Source organism: Cupressus sempervirens, chromosome 4 (assembly GCF_028749045.1).
Source record: "Cupressus sempervirens isolate cs-2001-9-10 chromosome 4, ASM2874904v1, whole genome shotgun sequence".
Classification (NCBI taxonomy): Eukaryota; Viridiplantae; Streptophyta; class Pinopsida; order Cupressales; family Cupressaceae; genus Cupressus; species Cupressus sempervirens.
In genome coordinates this window covers 854,148,729-854,169,222 of record NC_143121.1, presented here as the reverse complement: position 1 = coordinate 854,169,222, position 20,494 = coordinate 854,148,729, and the positions used below count along the sequence as shown (strand labels likewise).

At 35.4% G+C, this 20,494-nt stretch overlaps 1 protein-coding gene across 1 annotated transcript in view; it reads right to left on the bottom strand.

The window, feature by feature from the left end:
• Positions 1-9,035: 9,035 nt before the first annotated feature.
• Positions 9,036-20,494, bottom strand: part of LOC149564071 (inosine-5'-monophosphate dehydrogenase-like) — a 46,120-nt gene continuing 34,661 nt past the window's right edge. Inside the window, exons 4-6 of the mRNA XM_089827164.1 lie at positions 18,616-18,795; positions 10,752-11,009; positions 9,036-9,562 (exon numbers count right to left, since the gene is read on the bottom strand). Coding sequence (XP_089683290.1) covers positions 9,491-9,562; positions 10,752-11,009; positions 18,616-18,795 — 510 coding nt within the window. The 3' untranslated portion in view covers positions 9,036-9,490. The remainder of the gene's footprint in view (positions 9,563-10,751; positions 11,010-18,615; positions 18,796-20,494) is intronic.

The following is a 20,494-nucleotide window of genomic DNA, read 5'->3' as shown; positions in this document are numbered from 1 at the left end:
ATTTCTGATAGAAATATAAATCTGAGAGCCTGTGGAACTTGTAGATGAGAGAAAACCAAGACGTTACAATCCACTTCTTCAGAAATTCACAGAGTTCAGACATATATAAATAGAGAAGTGATTCGACTAATAGTATTTCAGCCTCTATGTACTTTGCAAATCTAATATAATATTAACTAGGATTAAATCTACTGCTATTTTATTTATATCAGAAAATAAAATATTCAATTAAATTTAAAAATTTAAAAATTAAGTTAACTATTTGGTAAGGAAGAAAATTGATGAGAAAAAATAGATATCTATATATTTTTCTTTTGGAATTGTAGGAAGAAAATAAACAATAATATATTTCTTTTAGAAGGGTAAAATTGCTCTAATTTGTATTATAAGAAATTTCTATAATATAAACAATGATTTAATTCATTCATTCCTTCATTATGTGCAGAAATAATACAAATAAGAAATAATTTATACAGCTAATTTTAAAGATATTAAGTTTCAATGTCTATAAGGATAATTGCTTTCTCTTCAGCTACGATTTACAAAAAGGACCTAATCCAAAATCCAAACATTGAATATAGAGGAAGGAAAATAGACATTAAGCTTTATTTTGTTTAATGATTGGAATTTGTAAATTAAAAGAAGTGGAGGACCCTACAAATGACATTAATAAGTTTTTCAATATATCAAGATTTGTCAATGGGCCCTTGGTCTATTGGGTACTTGTTTGTGGATGACCTCCATCTATGTGTGTGTGTGTGTGTGTCAAGGTCACACAAGATGGATTCTCTTTGTTATTTGTTCTCAAGCTAAACTAATTTGTTAAAAAAATTGGTTGAAAGTAAAATAATAAATTATAAAGATTGATTAATATTTTTATTTCCCTATTTACGTTATTTAAAATTGGAATTTAAATTATTTGATCCATTTAATAGTTAGAAAATTATTAATTCATATTTTATTTTATTTTAATTTAAAACAAAGTAGAAGCTAACTTTTTGAAATTATTATTTTTTTTGTATTTATATGAGAACAAATATAAGAATATTTATATGAAGGTTATTTTTTGTTTGTCTTAAATAGAAGATAATCTGTTGTGTGTGAGAGACAGTGAATAAGATGAATAAAATAAAGAAAAAAGAAGGGTAGAGAGATAAAAATATTTATAGGGATAAAAAACAATAGGAAACATAATGGATCATAGGATGATAAATAAAAAGAGAAGAGGAGAGAGACAAAGAGATAATGATAGGATAGATAGATAGGTAGGGAACATACAAATAAAAAAGAATTAGAGGATATATATATATATATATATAGAACAAACACTAAAGAGGGTAAGATAAATTAGAGATAGAGAGGGACAAAAGAGTATCTATTTTTGTGAATAAGAGAGATATAAACATAGGGGCAGAGAAGAAGATAGGAAGAGTTTATAAATAACTATTCAAGAGAATCATCAAAATTATACAAGACTATCTACTTAACCCTTGCACCCTTCAAAGGTACAAGTGCTAGTGATATCTTCTGTGAAGAATGAGGAGTATAAAAAAATGTAAGAGAGACCTTTGCCTAAACTTTTTGGAAGGAAAAATTAAACTATTAAGATAATATTTTCTAGATTGTCTAGAAGTAACAATTGTTCTCGTCATGAAAATGGCTCCCACCCGTGATGTTTTTGAAATTTCACCTCCCGCCTGTAACGCTTCGACTCCTACTCACTGTTCCTCCGATGGTGTGCGGGAGGCTCATGGTGTGGTGGCTACCTCTGCTATGATTTCTTGTGTGGTTGGAGGTCGATCTTCTATCTCTTATGCAGATGTGGCGGCTTTTGAAGCAGGTATTGTTTCGGCTCTAAGGAAGGGGTCTCGTATGGCTGTGGCTAGCCATGAGGCTGTGCCTGTTCCTATATGTAAGCCACTTTTGCTTAAGCTTGAATCTGACATTGTTGATGAGATTAATACATATGTGGATGATTTCTCTACTACTGTTGCTATCTTTTGTTTTAGGAGTTTTTGGCCCTCTCTCTTGGATCTTCATGCTTGGATCTCCAAATTTTGGGAACCAATCATTTTAGATTTAGTTTAGATCTACCCTATGGCAAGGGGTTTTTTTATTATGAAATTTGCTAATGCTGATGATAGGGATTCAATCATGTGCCATGGTTTCTCTTGGGAGGAACTGTTCCCCCTAATGGTCAAACCTTGGTATCTAGCATTTAACCTGACTATGGAGTCCTTTGATAAGATTCCTCTTTGGGTTAGATTGTTGAATCTTTCCCTTCACCTATGGCAGGACTCAATCTTGGTGGCTATGGGGGATGGCCTTGGGGATTTCTTAATGGTTGATTTGGTTTCTTCCAATGTCTTTAGGACAATGTATGCTCACATCCTTGTGGAGATGGACATCTCTAAAGGGATCCCTGCTATGATTAAGTTGGCTTCTTCAAGTGGTTCTTGGATTCAGCTTCTCAATTATGAAGGTATTCCCTTCAAATGTAAGAAGTGTCATCATACTAGACATCTTACTGCTCAATGCTCCTCTAATAAGGTTAGATCGAAGAAATCATCTTCTTGGTGGTTGGGGTTTTCAGATGATCATTATATGGTTCAAAAAGTTGCTTCGGTTGTGGATGGGTTGGATAGTTCTTCACATACTGATCTCACTTTGGATGAGTATTTTGTGGATGTCTTTGATGCTGTGCAAGTTGTCGCTTCCACGGTTTTGACTCAAAGTTTTGTTGATGTTTTGTCCCTTGCTGACTCTGCGATTCTTGACCCTTCTCCTGCTTTGAGTCAGAATTTTGTTGTTGTCCCTCCCAGTGCTGACTCTTTCCAAAACACTGTTGTTGGCTCTTTAGCTGGGGGGTTTTTGGGGGTTAGTGGGGATTGGCAAAAAGTTGCAGGGAAGGTGGAGAATGGTTGGACTTCAATTAAAGGGAAAAAATGAAAGTCCTCCAAACCTTCATTTGATATGGCTTTACAGTCTCAAAAGAAGGGACCAAAATGTAAATCTTGATACTCTATGTTTGACTTGGGTTGTTTGCCCTCATGTTGGGAACATTAGTGTGTGCCACTAGTTTGTCGGGTGGTTCTCCACAATTGTTTTAAGATTCTAATTTTTATATCTTTCTTGTCCCTTTGTATAAGGTTTCGAGTCCTTTCACTTGTTTTTACTTAATCAAAAAAATTGTTCTTGTCAAATCATTATAAATGGTAGTTGATATTTTGTTACTAAAAATTCTTTGTTTCTTATTGAGTCATGGAAGGATTGAATTGTTTTCTAAAGGCTAGTAAAGTTTTGTATAATTAGAAATCCAAACTTAAAAGCCTTATTCTTTTTTAGGAAGTGTCAATCCAAACAAGGATTAATGAGTTAAGCCAATAGATTATATTTAATTTCATCTAATTTATTTCCTTAGATTTTAATTAAATGTTGTGGCACTTGATAAATGCTCGTCGTCTTATTAGGAAAACCACCACCCCTACTAATGAACCACTGCAATCTCAAGCCATAAAGGCAAAAAAGAAATTACAATGATTATGAGTTAAGCTAATAGATTATATATAATTTCATCTAAATTTATTCGCCTAGATTTCAATTGATGGTGTGGCACTTGATAAACACTTGTCATCTTATTGGGAAAACAACCACCTCTACTAATGAACTTGCCCCAATCTTAAGCCATAAAGGCAAAAAAACAATCACTTCTTTACAATTTAATTTTCAATGATAGATATGTTTATGCTCCATTAAATGCCCTTGTCTAATAGTTATTTAAATATAGTTCATTCATTTATTATATTAGCAATATCAATAAACCTTTTTTTTATAATTTTGTTTATAAAATATAGGCCTTCTCTATTGATCCAATGTAACTTTCAAATATATAAAACAATATGAAGTGAAGTGAACATTGTCGTTATATGTCCATTACAATTTCACTATAAAATTACCAAGTGGTAAAGTAAAATAAATTGACTACTAAAATAATGAAGCCAAAATACGAGACCAATGAGTGATATATGTCAAGATTGTATTTTGAGATTATATATTGAAAAATTAAAAATAATATTACTATTATATCTCCATTACAATTTTGGTGTAAAATTACCAAATAAATAGACTACTAAAAGCATAAAGTCAATTAATGATGTTTTGAAGATGAGTCATTAATCAAAGTCAAGATTGTCTTTTGAAATTATATAGTCAAAAATATCTATTATTTCCATAAACATTCTAAATAAATAAAATTAATGTATTTTTTATGCTTATATAAAATTGCACTCTTTAACATATTAGTTGTTTTGATGTTTAAGTTATGAGAGGGGAAGACAGCTAATTACCACACATGCTTTAAACAATCAAAAAAATGATGACTAAAAGCCCATTACTAAATTTCACATATACAAAAAGTAACCACTCATACCCTAGTAGTTGAATTTTTCAATTTTAATTGGGGTGATGCAACTATAACGGTACCCATACCACACAACTAGTAGGGCATTTTGTGCATAGGTCTTGACAACTTTTGAGATGGTTGTAGTGCATAGTTATTGTGGCTTCTTTAAGTAGGTATCAAGTGAAACTTTAAAATGATCATTTTTTAACTGTCGAGCGCATAACAAATCATATAATATGTGGCATCACTATATAGATGCCACAACAATAGCTCTCTGTAGTAAGTTTGAAATATCCCCATCCAAATCTAATCCAAACTTTCATTGCTTTTGGTGAATGTTGAGTGAAGATTTTGGTGTGTTTGCAAGTGTTGGTGTTGTGTTTTATATCAATGATATTGTAAAGTTTTACCATGAAACATTACAACAATTAATAATTCTTTGAGCCATAACACAAATTTATAGGACATATATAAATTATGAGGATCTGATCTATTTAGAACAGCAAGGCAGTTATTTCAAAATTTAAAATATTGAACCACCAAGAATACGAGTTTGCATATCTAAAGTGTAAAGTCTAGTGTAAACTGGAGGATTTTTACTAATGAATTCAATGAAGATTTCACTATAAGAGCATCCAACTTGCAAAAGCAGCTCCAAATCATTTTATTTGCAACTACAATAATAATTGAAAACAAAAATTGAAAGAAATAATGGAATTACTAAACCCTAGCTTGCAAGCAAATTATTGAAACCAAATTGGAAATTTCTTAATGTGTCAAACAAGTTGATCCACAAAGTCTCCTTGATGTCTAATGAATACCAAATTTGCTTGGTTACTAATCAAGAAATTTGCACAAACCCCAATGTCTTTCTCACTTTTTACGACTTGAAAGAGGAGTCATACAGCTAAAATCAGGAAATTTTGATCATCTGATTCTACTCATTAATTGTCATGTACATGTTGCAACCAATTCCCTTGCAGAAATTTCATCAAACAATGTCCAATCAACCTCCTACTATCATTCATATTTATTAAACAAATCATATATGAATACACCAAATATGAGGTAAGAAAATCTATGGAATCTACCTACAAACCATCCATTGTCATACAAATCAAAAACATGTACAAATTCTTCTCAATGGTGAACTAAATTTTCATGCAAACAATTCCCCAGTGATTGTCACCATGCAAAATACATCACAAGAACTATTCTAAAAAAATTATTAAATTGATTTGATGTCTCCTCATGGTACTTTATTGACTTCAACCCCTAATTGATCAATTTAAGGTTTCCACTTTATATAATTAAGTTCATTTTTTAGTCATGTGTTATTTTATTATAAAAGTAGCCAAAATAAGTTGGTTGTCCCTTGCATTAACAAGGTTTGGATTCCCCCAAGGGGTCTTGGTCTCAAATGTTGGATTTCGAGGGAATCCCTTTTCGTTGCAGGAAATGCCACTTGACGGGTCATGTTGCTGCTCGTTGTGTAGCTGGGAAATCCAAACCCAGGCGTTCCCCCTCTTGGTGGACTGGGGCCTCCTCTAAGCATTATACGGTGAAACAATCCTCGGTTGCTCCTGTGGTTTCAGAGGTTGAGGCTAGTGTTCCTGCGGAGGTTGCTTTGGCGTCTCATCCTGTGGATTCAGTGGCTATGGGCAGCGTTCTTTCCAAGCTGGTGGTAAAGGATTTGGTCTCTCCCCCTGCTTTGGTTGACCCTCCTAGGGGTCAGTTGTCGAGTGTCTCTCATAGGGTTGCTGAGGCCTCTGCGTCCCCTGGGTTCCACGGGTCTTTGTCCTCTGAGGATTGGGTGACCGAGGCAGCGAAGTTTGAGGACGGTTGGATTGTGGTTAAAGGGAAAAAGGCTAAGCCTTCTGCTCCCCCTTTAGATATGACCCTTCGGTCGCGTAAGGGTAACCTCATTTTAAAAGGATAAACTTTTGTTCCCTTATGTTGACTGGTTCTTTTGGGTTGGTGTTATGGTCTTGTCACTAGTTTTCTGGTATCTGGTTTGGATAGCCTTCCTAGCTGCTTTGCTCCAGTCTGTTTGTCCTTTCAGATTCCAGAGTTTTTGGTTAATTTTACTGGTCATATCTGTTGGTTTCAGATCCCTGCAAAACCTGGTTTAGTTGTTTGGCTGGTTTCAAGTCCTTTTAGAACCTGGTTGTGCTTAATGTTTTATCTTTCTCTTTGATGTAATGGGTTTCAGGGCCCCTTCAAAACCTGTTTTTACCTTAATCTAAAACAAGGTTTGGCGGGACAAACTGGTCAGTAACAACCCATAAGCAACACAAGTGTTGACTAGAAAAGACAACAAAGTAGCACTAATGCTAGAACCCCTTCAAATGAAGGGTCGAAGTCATGCCACATGAGACCTAATTAGGACATTGGTCAACACACATGATAGAGTGTTGAAGAAGTAGAGCATTATTAGCAAAAACTTGTCGCGAGTAAGAGCAATAGGATCTGTACGAGCCACATCGCCAAATGGGGTTGCACTAGAATTAGCAAGGTCAACATCCAAGGTTGCAACAGAAGTAGGAGTTGGACAAGTAGTAGAGGTTTGGTTCAAATCAATAACATGAGCAACATCCAACTTTAGAGGAGGTCTTTCATACTCATCAACGTTCTATCTTTAGAGGAAGAATCACAGAGAATCAAAAGCACAAATAGTCTCCACCAAGCAATAGCAATTTTTCTATGCATAAGAGTAGTCAATAGTCATGTGTCCCCTAGAGAAGCACCACCAACAACAAAAGATGAGGCCCTCATAATCTAACACTTGAGTCCATAGCCTTTCACCAACCATGACCACCACCTCCCCTAGAATTAGAGTGAAGATATCCATGTCAACCAAGATACAGGCAAAAGCAAAATGGCCTAATGTGGCAATGGCTTCATACTCATAGAAATAGATAAGAAAGTTTCCAATGGCATCGAAGCAAGACATCTCACTAATGTGAATTGGGATATAAAGAAGGCAAACCCATATTGAACACATATTGAGTCGTTCAATAAGAGGGTTGAAAGAAACAACCTATGGTTTTGCAAAAAAGGAAAGATTTTCCAAAACCCACAACGTGTTGAAGATTAAATCACGATTTTCGGATGAGGAAACTGAAGCAATAAAAAAACACCTTACAAAAGGATATAGATCATTGTCACCAGAAGCTTGGGTCCACAAGAACTAGTTACCTACCGATGTAAACCTAAAAAAGAGGGCTAGAGACCCACAAGCCTACAAACCAAATCACAACACTAGTAAAACTTTGTGTTCTCCATGACCTAAAGACCACAAACCATCTAAGGGGAGGCCTTGGTACAAGCAATAGATTGAGTTTTTTCCATAAAACAGATGTACCAAAAAAATTGGTAGCCCTAGCATAATTCATGCCACCAAAAGCTGTATAGAGGGATTAACTCCCTTTGTGGCAACCACAGGGCCAACACTACCAATAAAAGGAGGTGTCCCAACACCCAAGGTGTTCAGCGCACTAGCAAACCTCTCAACTAAGATCAATGTTGATAAGTAGGAGATAATTTCCAAAGATCAATGTTCCAAAGATCGACATAAGGGCAATAGGTCTAAGGGAGGCATTCGATGAACAAAGAGACAAGCCAACGACATCAACAAACCCCTCAATAGTAGCATGCACTAGGGAGACCACATTCACAATTATAGGCCCAGAGGAATTTGAAAATGCATAGCAAAAATGTTTACCATTAGCATCCAACTTCTTTATTCATGTCTTAATACCCTTCAATGGCCCCTAACACATAGATACCTTTTATTACTTTTATAATTTAATGTAGAGTGACATTGGTAATCATTTTATTTTATTTTATTTTATTAAATATTAATGTCAATACATTAATACTTATTTTTATTCAAACCCTATCCCCTGCCATCCCAAACATAAAACTAATGATTGTCATCCCAAACATAAAGCTGATGAAGTGCACGTCATCCCAATAATGTCTAAATATAGCAGGCGAAATAACAGCCTCCTAAAAAATTGTGATCCTCCCTAAATAAAAATTGCAACCAAAGCCTCCAAAATGAACCCTAAGGTCTCCTAATGTGTTTTGGTCAACTCTTAGTCAATCCCTACAAAATAAAAACCCCTTGTAAAAAATATGAGACTATCTCAAACTGTCCAAAATTACTTATAAAACTCCTTGTTAAGCTCCACGACAACTTGGTTAGGTTCCCCAACCAAAGTTCTGTTCTAGTTTGGAGTGCCCACAAAAGGGACATTACAAAGTCACAAATAGAGACGACAACAACAACAAATCATTGAAATCAAGTGTACTATTTAGAGTCTGTGGGTGCATAAAATTAGCTATAACAGCTACTGGTTCACTTCCCCCAGTGCAATCTCTATAAATAAACATTTTTCTATATCAATATTAATTGAGAATGCAATGGTGTATGTAACATTTTACCATCCACTCAACATCATACAGCAGGACTAGAGGTTTACTCGCATACTGTTTTACTTTTAACTTAGCAATAACTTTATCTACATTGAAAATTGTCAGATAATCATTTGTGGTGAAGCCTTGTATGTTACAGTCCATTCTGCTATTTTAGACAAGCTTTTATTTGGACAATTCATGGGTTAAACTCTTTTCCTTCGATAATTCATGGGCTAAACTTTCAATTTTATTTGTTCTCTATATCTAATGATATGAAGTGCCTTTATTTCAAAACACGTATTTTTGTGTCTTTCAACATATTTTCATGTTTTACTTTCTGAAATCTGATTGCTTTCCATTTAAATTAGTTTTCCCTAAAAAATCTTATACATTTGGTTTGCTGATACTTTTTCCAAATGATTTTTTCTGCTATGCGAACAATATGACACATTTCTGTATACATCAAAATTTGCTTTTGAGAATTCCCACTCAATCTTGGCCGGCAGATTTATTGATATAGATATGTATCATTTATATGAATATTAGTAAATAACTATCAACCTCTTCCATTAACTTGATTCATACTGCCTGACTGTGTGTGACAGAAAAACCATCCATAGCACATTGGAACTCAAAATCGAAAACCTATCCATAACACATTGGAGCTCAAAATCGCTTCTTCTCATAGGAGAACAAGTCATGGATGCCACCTTCAGCCTGAGCAGCACCTGTGCGAACCTGCACAAAGGATAAATCTTCTATCATTTGAAGATGAGAGGTACAGAGAAGTTTTTTTGATGAATAGGTTCTTTCTATTATTTAATTAAACAAAAAGATACAAATTCACAAAAAAGGGGTCAAGGGATGCACGATCACCCTGCGAAAGTCACACGGCCACCGGCCGGAAACAGAAAACTATTCATCAAAGAAAAGCTAATAAGCAACCTTCAGGCTGCCAGAGGTACAGAGAAATTAGTTTCTATAAGAGCATATCTACAGACTAGTAGGATAGGGTAAACTTCCAAACAAAGCAAAATGCCAAATCCCCCAGAGAATTCTAAAATACACACTAACTGTGCCTAGAGGAACTTCACGTCCAAAAAGGAATCATCTCTTTACTCACAGTAATCTGCTATTTATGAGGAGGAAACAACAATATAGAGTACTGAACTGAGACTTGGTTCATGTCAAACCATTTATCAATCCTGACCTTCACTTAAAAAATGTTGTATCCAATGAATAAATTGAAATACGTATGAGCTGTATTCACTTTTTCCCCGCTCTATCTCATTGTGCCATGGCAATGGCAGTACTGCATGGAAACACTTATGAAAATGGAGGATTGCACAGAAACGCCAACAGTTACTTAGAAATGATAACATGCATATGACAAACAGGGACAGCTGGGTCTGGAAATAGAAAACTCCGTGATACTTATTCAATAATTTGTAAAACAGTTGCAAGCTGGAAATCCAGGGTAAATGGTATTAAAAATGACAAAAAATACTAATGTAACAGCATTGGGAAAGTTTCAGGAACTCTTGAGAAACATACTGAAAACTGAGGAAATGTTTTCAGGCTTCAGGATCCTACAACATAACAAGTCAAAACATCCAGACCAAAGATTAATATAAAATACATTTATTTGATATATTTCAGATTTTACTACATAGAAATTAATAAAAGGCTATTGAGATGACAGAACTGTGTATATCTTGCAAGCAATATCTAACTCTATGCCATACTCCCACTATGCAGTCGAGAACAAATGAACCTGCAAATGATGGAAAAAAGCCTAAAGGGTATTGAATGCAGTCAGAATTGCAAAACAGAAGACAAACTAACCCATGGTACATATATGTGGTACAGCAATCAAATGTAAATACTTCTTTGCAATATCAAAGCTTTTCTTGGTAGAAAAGAATACCTCTAATCTCAAAGCTCCCGATCTGGTGTTCTTGTGAGAAACATGCAGAGATTGTGCTCCAAGATCTTGGAAGCCTTGCTTCACTGCGTGCATAGTATAAGGAATCAACTTCAAAATGGAGCCTTTATCAGTGACCACCCCTGAGACTCCCTGTGCAATTTTTAGCTTAGATCTATCCCCAAGATACCGAGTATCGCTCCCTTTTTCCATGGCCTCAAGAGAACCCATGCCTCTGTATTTTTTGAAACGTCTCCCATCCTGAGGAATATAGAAACAGTGCCCATTCAAATACAGTTATTAATATACAAATCAATGAAATCTGAGAAAAAATAGGAAAGACAATTGTCTTATTATGGCAGTAGAACAAAACATGCAGGTGTCCAAAGCAACAATTAAATTAAGAGATACCTTGGCTTCTAAGAGGAAGAGTCACCATGTCTAAAACTGAAAGAATTGCAATGGTCATTCAAATAACATGCACACTAAAACTATAAGGTTTTGGCCACTAGTTCAATCTAGAAAATATTCAATTATTAACAATTGTGTTCTGCCTAATTTAAGGAATACAAAGTTGATAGTTGTAAATGTCAGTTGTTGTCATTAAACTAAATATTGAAAATTACTAAAAATCAAATGGGGCAAGCTCAAAAGATAAAAGCATGGGATTTTAGGAAGAGTCACAACTTTGAATTCATGGGATACAAATAAAGTGTTGACTGGATAAAATACAATATCAACTCATTATTGTGGCATACAAATCCTCTAAGTTATTGATTCCGAAGCGGATTTCAGAAGCAGATATGGGATGCACGGATTTTGTTTGTTGGATGTAGATGCGGGAGGAAACGTGTGTGTGTGTGGGCAGGCACGCGTGCAAAGAAATGCAAGAAATATACAAAAACAAATCATTTGATAATATGACTATGATACTTAACCCTTTATCAAAATTCAAGATATTTCAAAATTCATATGATATATCAATATGTGCTTGTCCAACATTAGAGTTTAGTCTTAGACAATAAGTTCAAATAGGTCATGTTTAAGATTCCAACAAAATAATAACTTAGTTAATGATTGAAGATTCAATCAACTTGCATCAAAGTCTAAATCACAGGGATTCGCAAGAAAATCCAAATTCTCATCATCTCCAACTGCTGAAAGATCATTTGAACCAAACATGGTTCCACTTATGCTAGATGCACCATGTGCCAAGCTATCATCATCACCATCTCCAACTGTAAAAAGATCATTAAGTGTTGCATCCAAATCCGCACACTCAGGGACTACATCCCAAAGCTTTGTTGCCCCTTTCTTGTAATGATCATTCTTATGTGACAAAAGATGCAAGTTGGTGTGGACAAAGACCAAGTCCTCAACTTTCTTGGAGACCAACCGGTTGCACTTCACTAAATGGATAAAGGAGTATGTACTCCAATTCCTTTCAACAATAGAAGAACTAGCAACCTAGATAGTTATCACAAAACATACAAATGAAAAGAAAAATAATTTTAAAGAATGTGTGAAACACTAAATTCTAGAATGTAAGTGTAAACATAAAAATTTAAAACAAAACAAAATAAAAAACTTAGTTGTGATAGGGCCTTGATTGCAAGAGGTTGAAGATGCTTGAAAGGTTGACCATACATGTACCACCATGTGATAGCTCCCATTCTATTTTGGTCCTTTAGGGCAAATGGAGAATGCTTTAACCCCAAAGCAAACAGGCCAAATTCTACCCTCACTTTTTCATGCATTTCTTCCAGTGAGAAGAGTCTTGTAAGAGCTTTGTGGCACCCCTCGGCAACCTCCTCATCCGCAAATGGTGCAACTCTACTTGACATACCAACTACCTCCTCACTAAAGTACCTAGGAGATGAGGCATACGCAAGGAGATGCAATGGGTTAGTCATCTTATCCCAGCGATGGTGGATAATTGCTTGCACTTGTTTGCATAAGGCTTCGCTTCATGTGGAGTCACTTTCATGTGCTTGTATAGAACGTTTTACCTTCTCAACCATGGTGTCCATGCCCTCATACACATCCCCCAAGCAAGGTGTATCTGTCTTAGCAAAACGGAGCATAGTCATGATGGGCTCAACGAAATCCAATACATATGCCACACGAGCCCACCAACTCTCAGTCAAGATCAAATCCTTGATCCTTTGTGCTCTTTCTAAATTTGAGGCCTTCCATATGCCCCATTGATTACCCATGACAATTTAGCCCAATGCATCTTTTACCTTGAGAAGTCGTCTCATAACAATTGTATGAGATGCAAAACATGTCTCAGCAACCCAAGCAAGTTAACAATATGTCAATTGACAATAAAATAATAATTTTTATTTTTTACTAAATTATAAATCCATGAAACTTAGTAATTTAAAAAAAACAATTTATCTTCAGCAAATCCAATTTGGATTATGTTCTAAAAATGGATTGTGACATGTGGTTTGTCACAAACATTTGTATCTCCTCCCCCTCTTGGTATATTTTCTTCACCCAATCTATTTAAGTGCCAATCTTCTGCATGATCAAGTTAAGGGAGTAAACAGTGCATGGGGTCCAAAAAATATGCTCATATTGACTCTCAACTAAAGCACTGCACCCCTACACCTATAGCACATTCTCACTACCCACCATCTCGATGGCCTCGATGAGAATTCTAGAAATGAATTCAAAATCCTTCACTTACCCCCACAACTAAGAGCATTCAAAAACATTGCCCCTTTGGGGGAAACTGCAAGCACATTAATCAGTGGTCGATTTCTTGTATCCTTCCAACCACCTGACACAATAGTTAGACTTGAAGTTTTCCAAGATTTTTTGATTGGTTGAAGGTCTTTCTCTATATGTGCCTTCTCTTGTTGAAATAGAGTCGTACACACCTTTTCATGCCCCGGCCTTGTGTAGTCAACTAGTGATGCTTTAATTGTTGCCAACATTTTCTTCCATGATGATCTCACCAAGTTGAAAGGAAGCCCATTTACATAGAGGCAAATGCAATAGCTTCATCAACGTGGTCTCTTGCCTCCGTTTTAAATGGAGTGTGCAATGGGCATCTTTTACAGGTTGAGATTCCCACTTCTTCCTCATCCTCTCCTGGCACAAGTACTTACAAGAATGGGCGTTGGGAGGATGCAATTGGTTCAGTGGGTACATGCATCTGGCTCTTTGAGGATGGACCTTGATAGTAGCTTTTTTTTGAACTATTGATCAATGCATCAGCACCTTCTTGTTCTCTTACAAATTAAAGTATTTATGTACTAGTCATCCCAGTACCATTTTTGCCTTTGCACATTCCAAATCTTTTGCCAGCAGGGCCCATAAAATGAAGTTTCATTCGGGAATATGAGCTATTGAAAGGTTTTCCTTTGTTACTTTGACAATAATTGCACTTCCAATAGTATGAGCCACCTCCTGCAACCTGTGATATCCATGTTGTATGTCTCCATAAAGGAGAAACTATATCAGTTTTCAAATCATCAGTCACTTCCCTTCCTTGGCCCCCCACTGAACTTTGCCTAACACTACCACCGGTATCCATTCTTGCCTAGTTTTTTGCAATTTATTCTATAAGAAAATAAATAAATTTTAATTAAGTCCTCACAACTATGAACATCATGCATACAAGTGGAAAGAGGTGAGAAAAAACTACTAAAATAGATACCCAAACTTGCTTCTACATATCTTTCAAAAAGAAATTGAAAAAAAACTTGAATATCAGTTTTCAAATCATCAGTCCCTTCCCTTCCTTGGCCCCCCACTGAACTTTGCCTAACACTACCACCGGTATCCATTCTTGCCTAGTTTTTTGCAATTTATTCTATAAGAAAATAAATAAATTTTAATTAAGTCCTCACAACTATGAACATCATGCATACAAGTGGAAAGAGGTGAGAAAAAACTTCTAAAATAGATACCCAAACTTGCTTCTACATATCTTTCAAAAAGAAATTGAAAAAAAACTTGAATATTTCTTCAAGAACTTGAAAAAAATACATCAGAAACTCTCAAAAAATCATCAAAATACTCAAGAATGGGATTGATCACTTACCTTGAATGATTTAAACTCCTTTGTGAAAGCTATCTCTTGCTCTTCACTCAATCCTCTTCAATAATGTTGAACTTGGCTTCACAATGGCAATGCAAACTAGAGACCAAATGAGAAGTGGATGTAGGTGCAAACAAAGTTCCAAAATGAGTTGTGAATGCTTCAACATTCACCTTTAGGGTCGTTTTAGGGTTTCATAGAAAAAAAAACTAAAAAAAAACAATTAAAACATGTGCATAATGGGCAAGTTAAGTTGCTTTTGAGTTTTCTATTTTTTTTGGGGGCCTTTTGGCTGTTGGGCTTGCAAATGCTCCCAAATGCATCCGGAAGCCCTGCGGAAGCTGGCTGGAAGCCATCCCAAGGCTCCCGAATGCGTTTGGAAGCTTCTACAGGCTCCCAGATGCATTTGGAAGCTAGTCTGGCTTCCAAACGCATCCAGGAGCTTGCAGATGGCTTTCGGCCAGCTTTTGGACGCATCTGGGACCCGTCTGTTTCAGCTTCCACACCCAAGGGCAAGATGCACGAATCGGTAACTTAGCGAATCCTGGGTAAAGTCATTGCTACTTACATGTGTACATACAATCCTTATTGGCCTGCACTAATTCAAGAACTGTATCTACCTACTATGCATGTGTTGGGTTGTTAAGAAGGAACTTTTTATAGACAAATTTGAAGAAATATAGGCGCCAAAAAACACAGGTCAATAAAATAATACATTAACAGTATTTGCTGCTTATCGGTTATGTACAATGCTTATTGGCATGCAGTCACTCTGCCTACTATGTATGTGTTGGGTCAATAAGCAGGAATAGTCTACGGATGGATTAGCAGATATAAATCTACCGAAACACAAAGACAAGTCAAAATATTAAGTTCTGCAGAACCCTCTTCGTTACCTAGTTCTGAAAGAAATGCTGAATCTGAATCTCAGAGGGAGAACATTGAAGAAATTGAAGACGAAATGCAAAGTCTCAATCTTTAAGAAACTCAAAATTCTAAGAAAAAACCACTTTGGGCCATTAAAACAATAGAGGACACACAAGACTTTGCTGCACCATCTGAAACAGTCAGAGAAAGCAAAAGACCCAAAAGATTTTCTAGTTATACAGCAAACATGAATGATTTGTTTTAATCAGAATCAACCAATGTTTTAGATGCTATTAAACATACAGCTTGGAAAGATGCTATGACAGAAGAATACCAATCTATTATGAAGAATGATGTTTGGGAAATTGTTCTAAGACCTGAAGGAAAATATGTTGTTTCTTCCTGGTGGATATTTAAAATAAAGCATGTTGTTGACGGTAGCATTGAAAAATATAAAGTCAAATTTGTAGCCAGGGGATTCTATCAGAAAGAAGGGATTGATTATGAAGAAACCTTTGCTCTTGTTGCCAGATACACCTCTGTAAGAGCAGTCCTGGCTATTGCAGCATCGAAGGGATGGAAAAATACATCACATGGATGTAAAAACAGCATTCCTTAATGGAAAGATTACAGAAGAGTTATATTTGGAGCAACCTATAGGAATTGAAACTCATGATCCTAAAGTTTTTGTTTGCAGGCTCAAGAAAGCTCTCTACGGGCTTAAACAGGCTCCAAGGGCTTGGTATGAAAGAATTGATAAGTATCTCACTGGCTTAGGATTCTCCAAAAATGAAGCCGATCCAAATCTATATTATAAAAGGGATAAAGATGATATAGTAATTTTGATATTGTATGTTGATGATTTACTAATATCAGGTGATGATCATCTCATAGATCGATGCAAAAGAGATCTAATTAGAGAATTCGAGATGACAGATTTGGGACTCCTTCATTACTTCCTAGGACTGGAAGCAAGGCAAAATACTAACAGCATTATACATAATCAAGGGAAGTATATATTAGATATCTTGACGAGATTTGGAATGTGGAATTACAAGTCTATGTCTTCTCCTATTGAGACTAATCTACATAAACTTAAAAAAGCTGCAGCAGAATCAGCTTCCATAGATTCTACTCTCTACAAACAAATGATTGAGTCCCTTATGTACTTGGTATATACAAGACCTAATATTTGGTATGTTGTTAATGCCTTAAGTCAATTTATGTGTGAGCCAAAGGAGATTCACCTAGTTGCAGTCAAAACATTATAAGATACTTACAAGGCACTCTTAACCTTGGGCTCAAATATGAGAAAGTTGACTTGGATTTACATGGATTCACAAACTCAGATTGGGGTGGAAGAGTTAAAGATGGAAAAGTACTTCTGGATGTTGTTTCAGTTTAGGATCAGCATAACAAAAAACCCCGTAGGGGCGTTGCCCCTCAACCCCGCTTTGTAGTATAACATGGAATGCACTAGGGGCACTACCCCTAGAGTCCACAAGGGGTGTTGCCCCTTGATCCCATCTTGGGGGCATTGTCCTTGAACCCGAATTTAATAATTTGGAGAGAAATTGCAGTGATAAAAGTGGGCAAAATTTAACCTTCAAGTCTGATAATTAATTAAGCTCCATAATGAAAGATTCGCCAAGATTTTATAGAATTTTTTATATGAATAAAAAAATTCGCGAGCACAAATAAGTTTTTTCCTTTCAAATATTAAAAAAAAAAATTTGCTAGTACAAATTAATTTTTTCTACCCAAAATAATGTAGGAATTGCTAGGATTTTATACTTGTTCTAGGGAGGGGGTTTCTTAAAGTTTTCCCTGCTAACAAGGTCAAAACTCCTAACGGAGACATTATTATACCATGATCTTGTAGGTATCATCCCCATCAGGTTTTTCCTCGAAAAGAAAATCTTGTGTCTTATGGTATTGGTTTATATCTCGTTCATCTTGTTTTGTACTGCTATATCTTTCATTGGTGATTTGATTGAAAAGTATAAAGTTGTGTTGTGTGGATTGTTATTCCTAACACAACCATATGGTGGGATGTAGAGTACCAAGAGCTGAAGCAGGTTGATTAGGACCAATATGTCAATTTGGATTGTTTGGGCTTACATTGCAGGATCCAGTCCAATCAAACAATTCTTGCAAGATTTCCATTTTATGATGACTCTAATTTTTAAGCGTGTTGCTCTACCCAACTATGCTTTTCTTCTTTTGACATTTTCAATTTGTCATTTTAATGTCTGTCACTTGCAATTGTGATTTTCAGCTCAGTTGTACATTGAGATTGTGATTCTCAACTCATTTGTACTTTGTAATTTTCATTGATGTATATTATATTTTGTAATTATTTTCATGGATATATAATTTGTGAGAAAATTGCACTACAGACAAGTTAGAGCTAAGTTTTGGCAAGTTGCAGGCTAGAAATCACAGTGAATACTCAGCAATTTGGTGGTGAAAGCTCAACCAATGTCAATTTTTCTAAATTTTGCCAAGTCATAAGTCTGAAGTTTTTTAAGTGACAAGTTTTAGGATTATGACTATTTTAGTGTATAATATCAAGTGAACTATTTGGATCAATAGAATCTCATTGCAAATTCAGCACATCATATATATATATATTTTTATGAAAAATTGCTTCTTTCAATTTAATTGAAGCTATTTTTTATATTTTCTAATTTATTTGATTTTCATTAAACATATATTTTTATAGTAGTTTAATACACGTTCCCGTAATCATGAAAAAGAAAATTGTCCTCAAATCCCCATCCCCACTGTCCCCATGCCTTGGAGGAACATTGTTTCTTTCTTTAATCTTTTAATTTGGAAAGGTTGGTTGAATGTAAAGGTAAACTGAAGCTATTTCTTAAGTAGACACAGAAGATTGTCTGTGCATTGAATAGAAACAATGTGTAAATGCAAATCAAAGGTTACCTGAACAAAAAAATCACCTGGAGCCTCCTCTGTGCCAGCAAGAAAGCTACCCATCATAACAGTAGATGCACCCAATGTCAAGGCCTTCACAATGTGTCCTGAATTTGAAATTCCACCATCAGCAATAACAGGAATCCCTCTCTCCATTGCAACAGATGCAACCTTGTAGACTGCTGTCGCCTGTACCAATTCAAAAAAGTTAAATAAGGAATACTGATGATCTAAAGGCTTTACACAGAACTAAAGGCAAACAGAAGGTGTAAATGTCCTACTTCAATATTAGAAAATTCTGAAGAATATTTTTAACACATGTATTTAATGTTGCATTTTAACTTTTCAGGAGCATCTCTATTATTTTCCTGCTAACTAAAACTTCATTTTTATATACAGCTAAAATAAACTTCAAATTATATTGTTACTGTTAAGAGTCGGACCAAGACAGCTAAAATACACTTCAAATAATATTGTTACTGTTAAAAACCAACTTATGAAGCAAAGCATGTCATAACTCTGTACACAGATGAATTGAATTAGCAAATGAATTACCCTGTAAATATTCAGAATTTCCTGTGACCAAATTGGACCAAAGAAAGATACTAATATGAAGCAACACTATGAAACATGATGATCGGTTTCCATTAATAAGAAGCAATATCAATAACAGCAAGACATCATTCGACAAGAATCAAATCTGGTAATACCGCAGTATCTGTGAACCAGTTAACAATAGCAAGTAAAAGCATTGATTGATCATTGGATGCATCAATAAAGACAAGCAGTAATAATAATCTGAAAATTAAAGGGAGTCGATACAAACAACTAGTGATCCTCCCAGAGTTGATTAATATTAATAGAATGCTTATTAAATAAAGATTGACTTAAGTTAAAATGAAAGGATACACTTTCATTTTAATTAATGCTGGTTATGAAAAGATGTGATTGTAAGGGACACCTCTCTGTAAAGCCATGTTCCATAGTTTTCATGGGTAAATGTTTCTGGGATGTTTCCTAAAGGGCCAAAAGTAAGGGATGGCAGTGTGTGTGTGTGTAAACACACATACATATTTCAAAATATGCTACGATGTTATAGACAGAGGGAAAGAGAGAGGCATATGCCAATAGTTGATAACAAGACATTATATAAATTAAATCATGAGTTACAGCATTACTATAACAGCATTATAACAGTAGTCTCAAACATCAAAACCACGGTCTACCAATATAAATATCCAAATCAAAATGTCTCAAACATGAAAATATAACAGGCTACAGGCATATCATATGAAACTAAGCCTTATTTGGCCTATGAAACATGAATTAAACCTTTGTGACATTAGTAAGATTAAATTATCATTTTTAATCTCTTTTTATTATATTACAGTTAAGAAGACAAATGCTTGCCCTTGTGAACTAATTTAAATACGTTTTCATTTTTTATCTCTTATTTATTATTTTAGGGTTAAGAAGACAAATGAATGCCCTTGTGGGTCCCATATTGCTGCTTTGGCAAAAGAATTTTTAGAAAAGTGTTTTTGTATTTCCTAAAGCCCAAAATTGTCCCAAGGCACAAGGGGGAAGTAAGTCATTTCAAGTATAGATAGGGGACATTTCAGTGTCCCCTAGCCATTTCAGAGATGAGTAACCATCACCAAACATCTGGGACATTTCCTGCCATTACCAACAATTTTGACAACTAGGGACAGCTGAAGGACATTACGTTTACATCGCCCCTCCCCAAAACAGGGAGCAGCCAGTGATGGGAGTCTAGGGACAAGGGACACATCCCTGTGTAACATAGCTATGAAGACATCCCCTGTTATCAGGCACACACACACACACACACACACACACACACACACACACACACACATATATATAT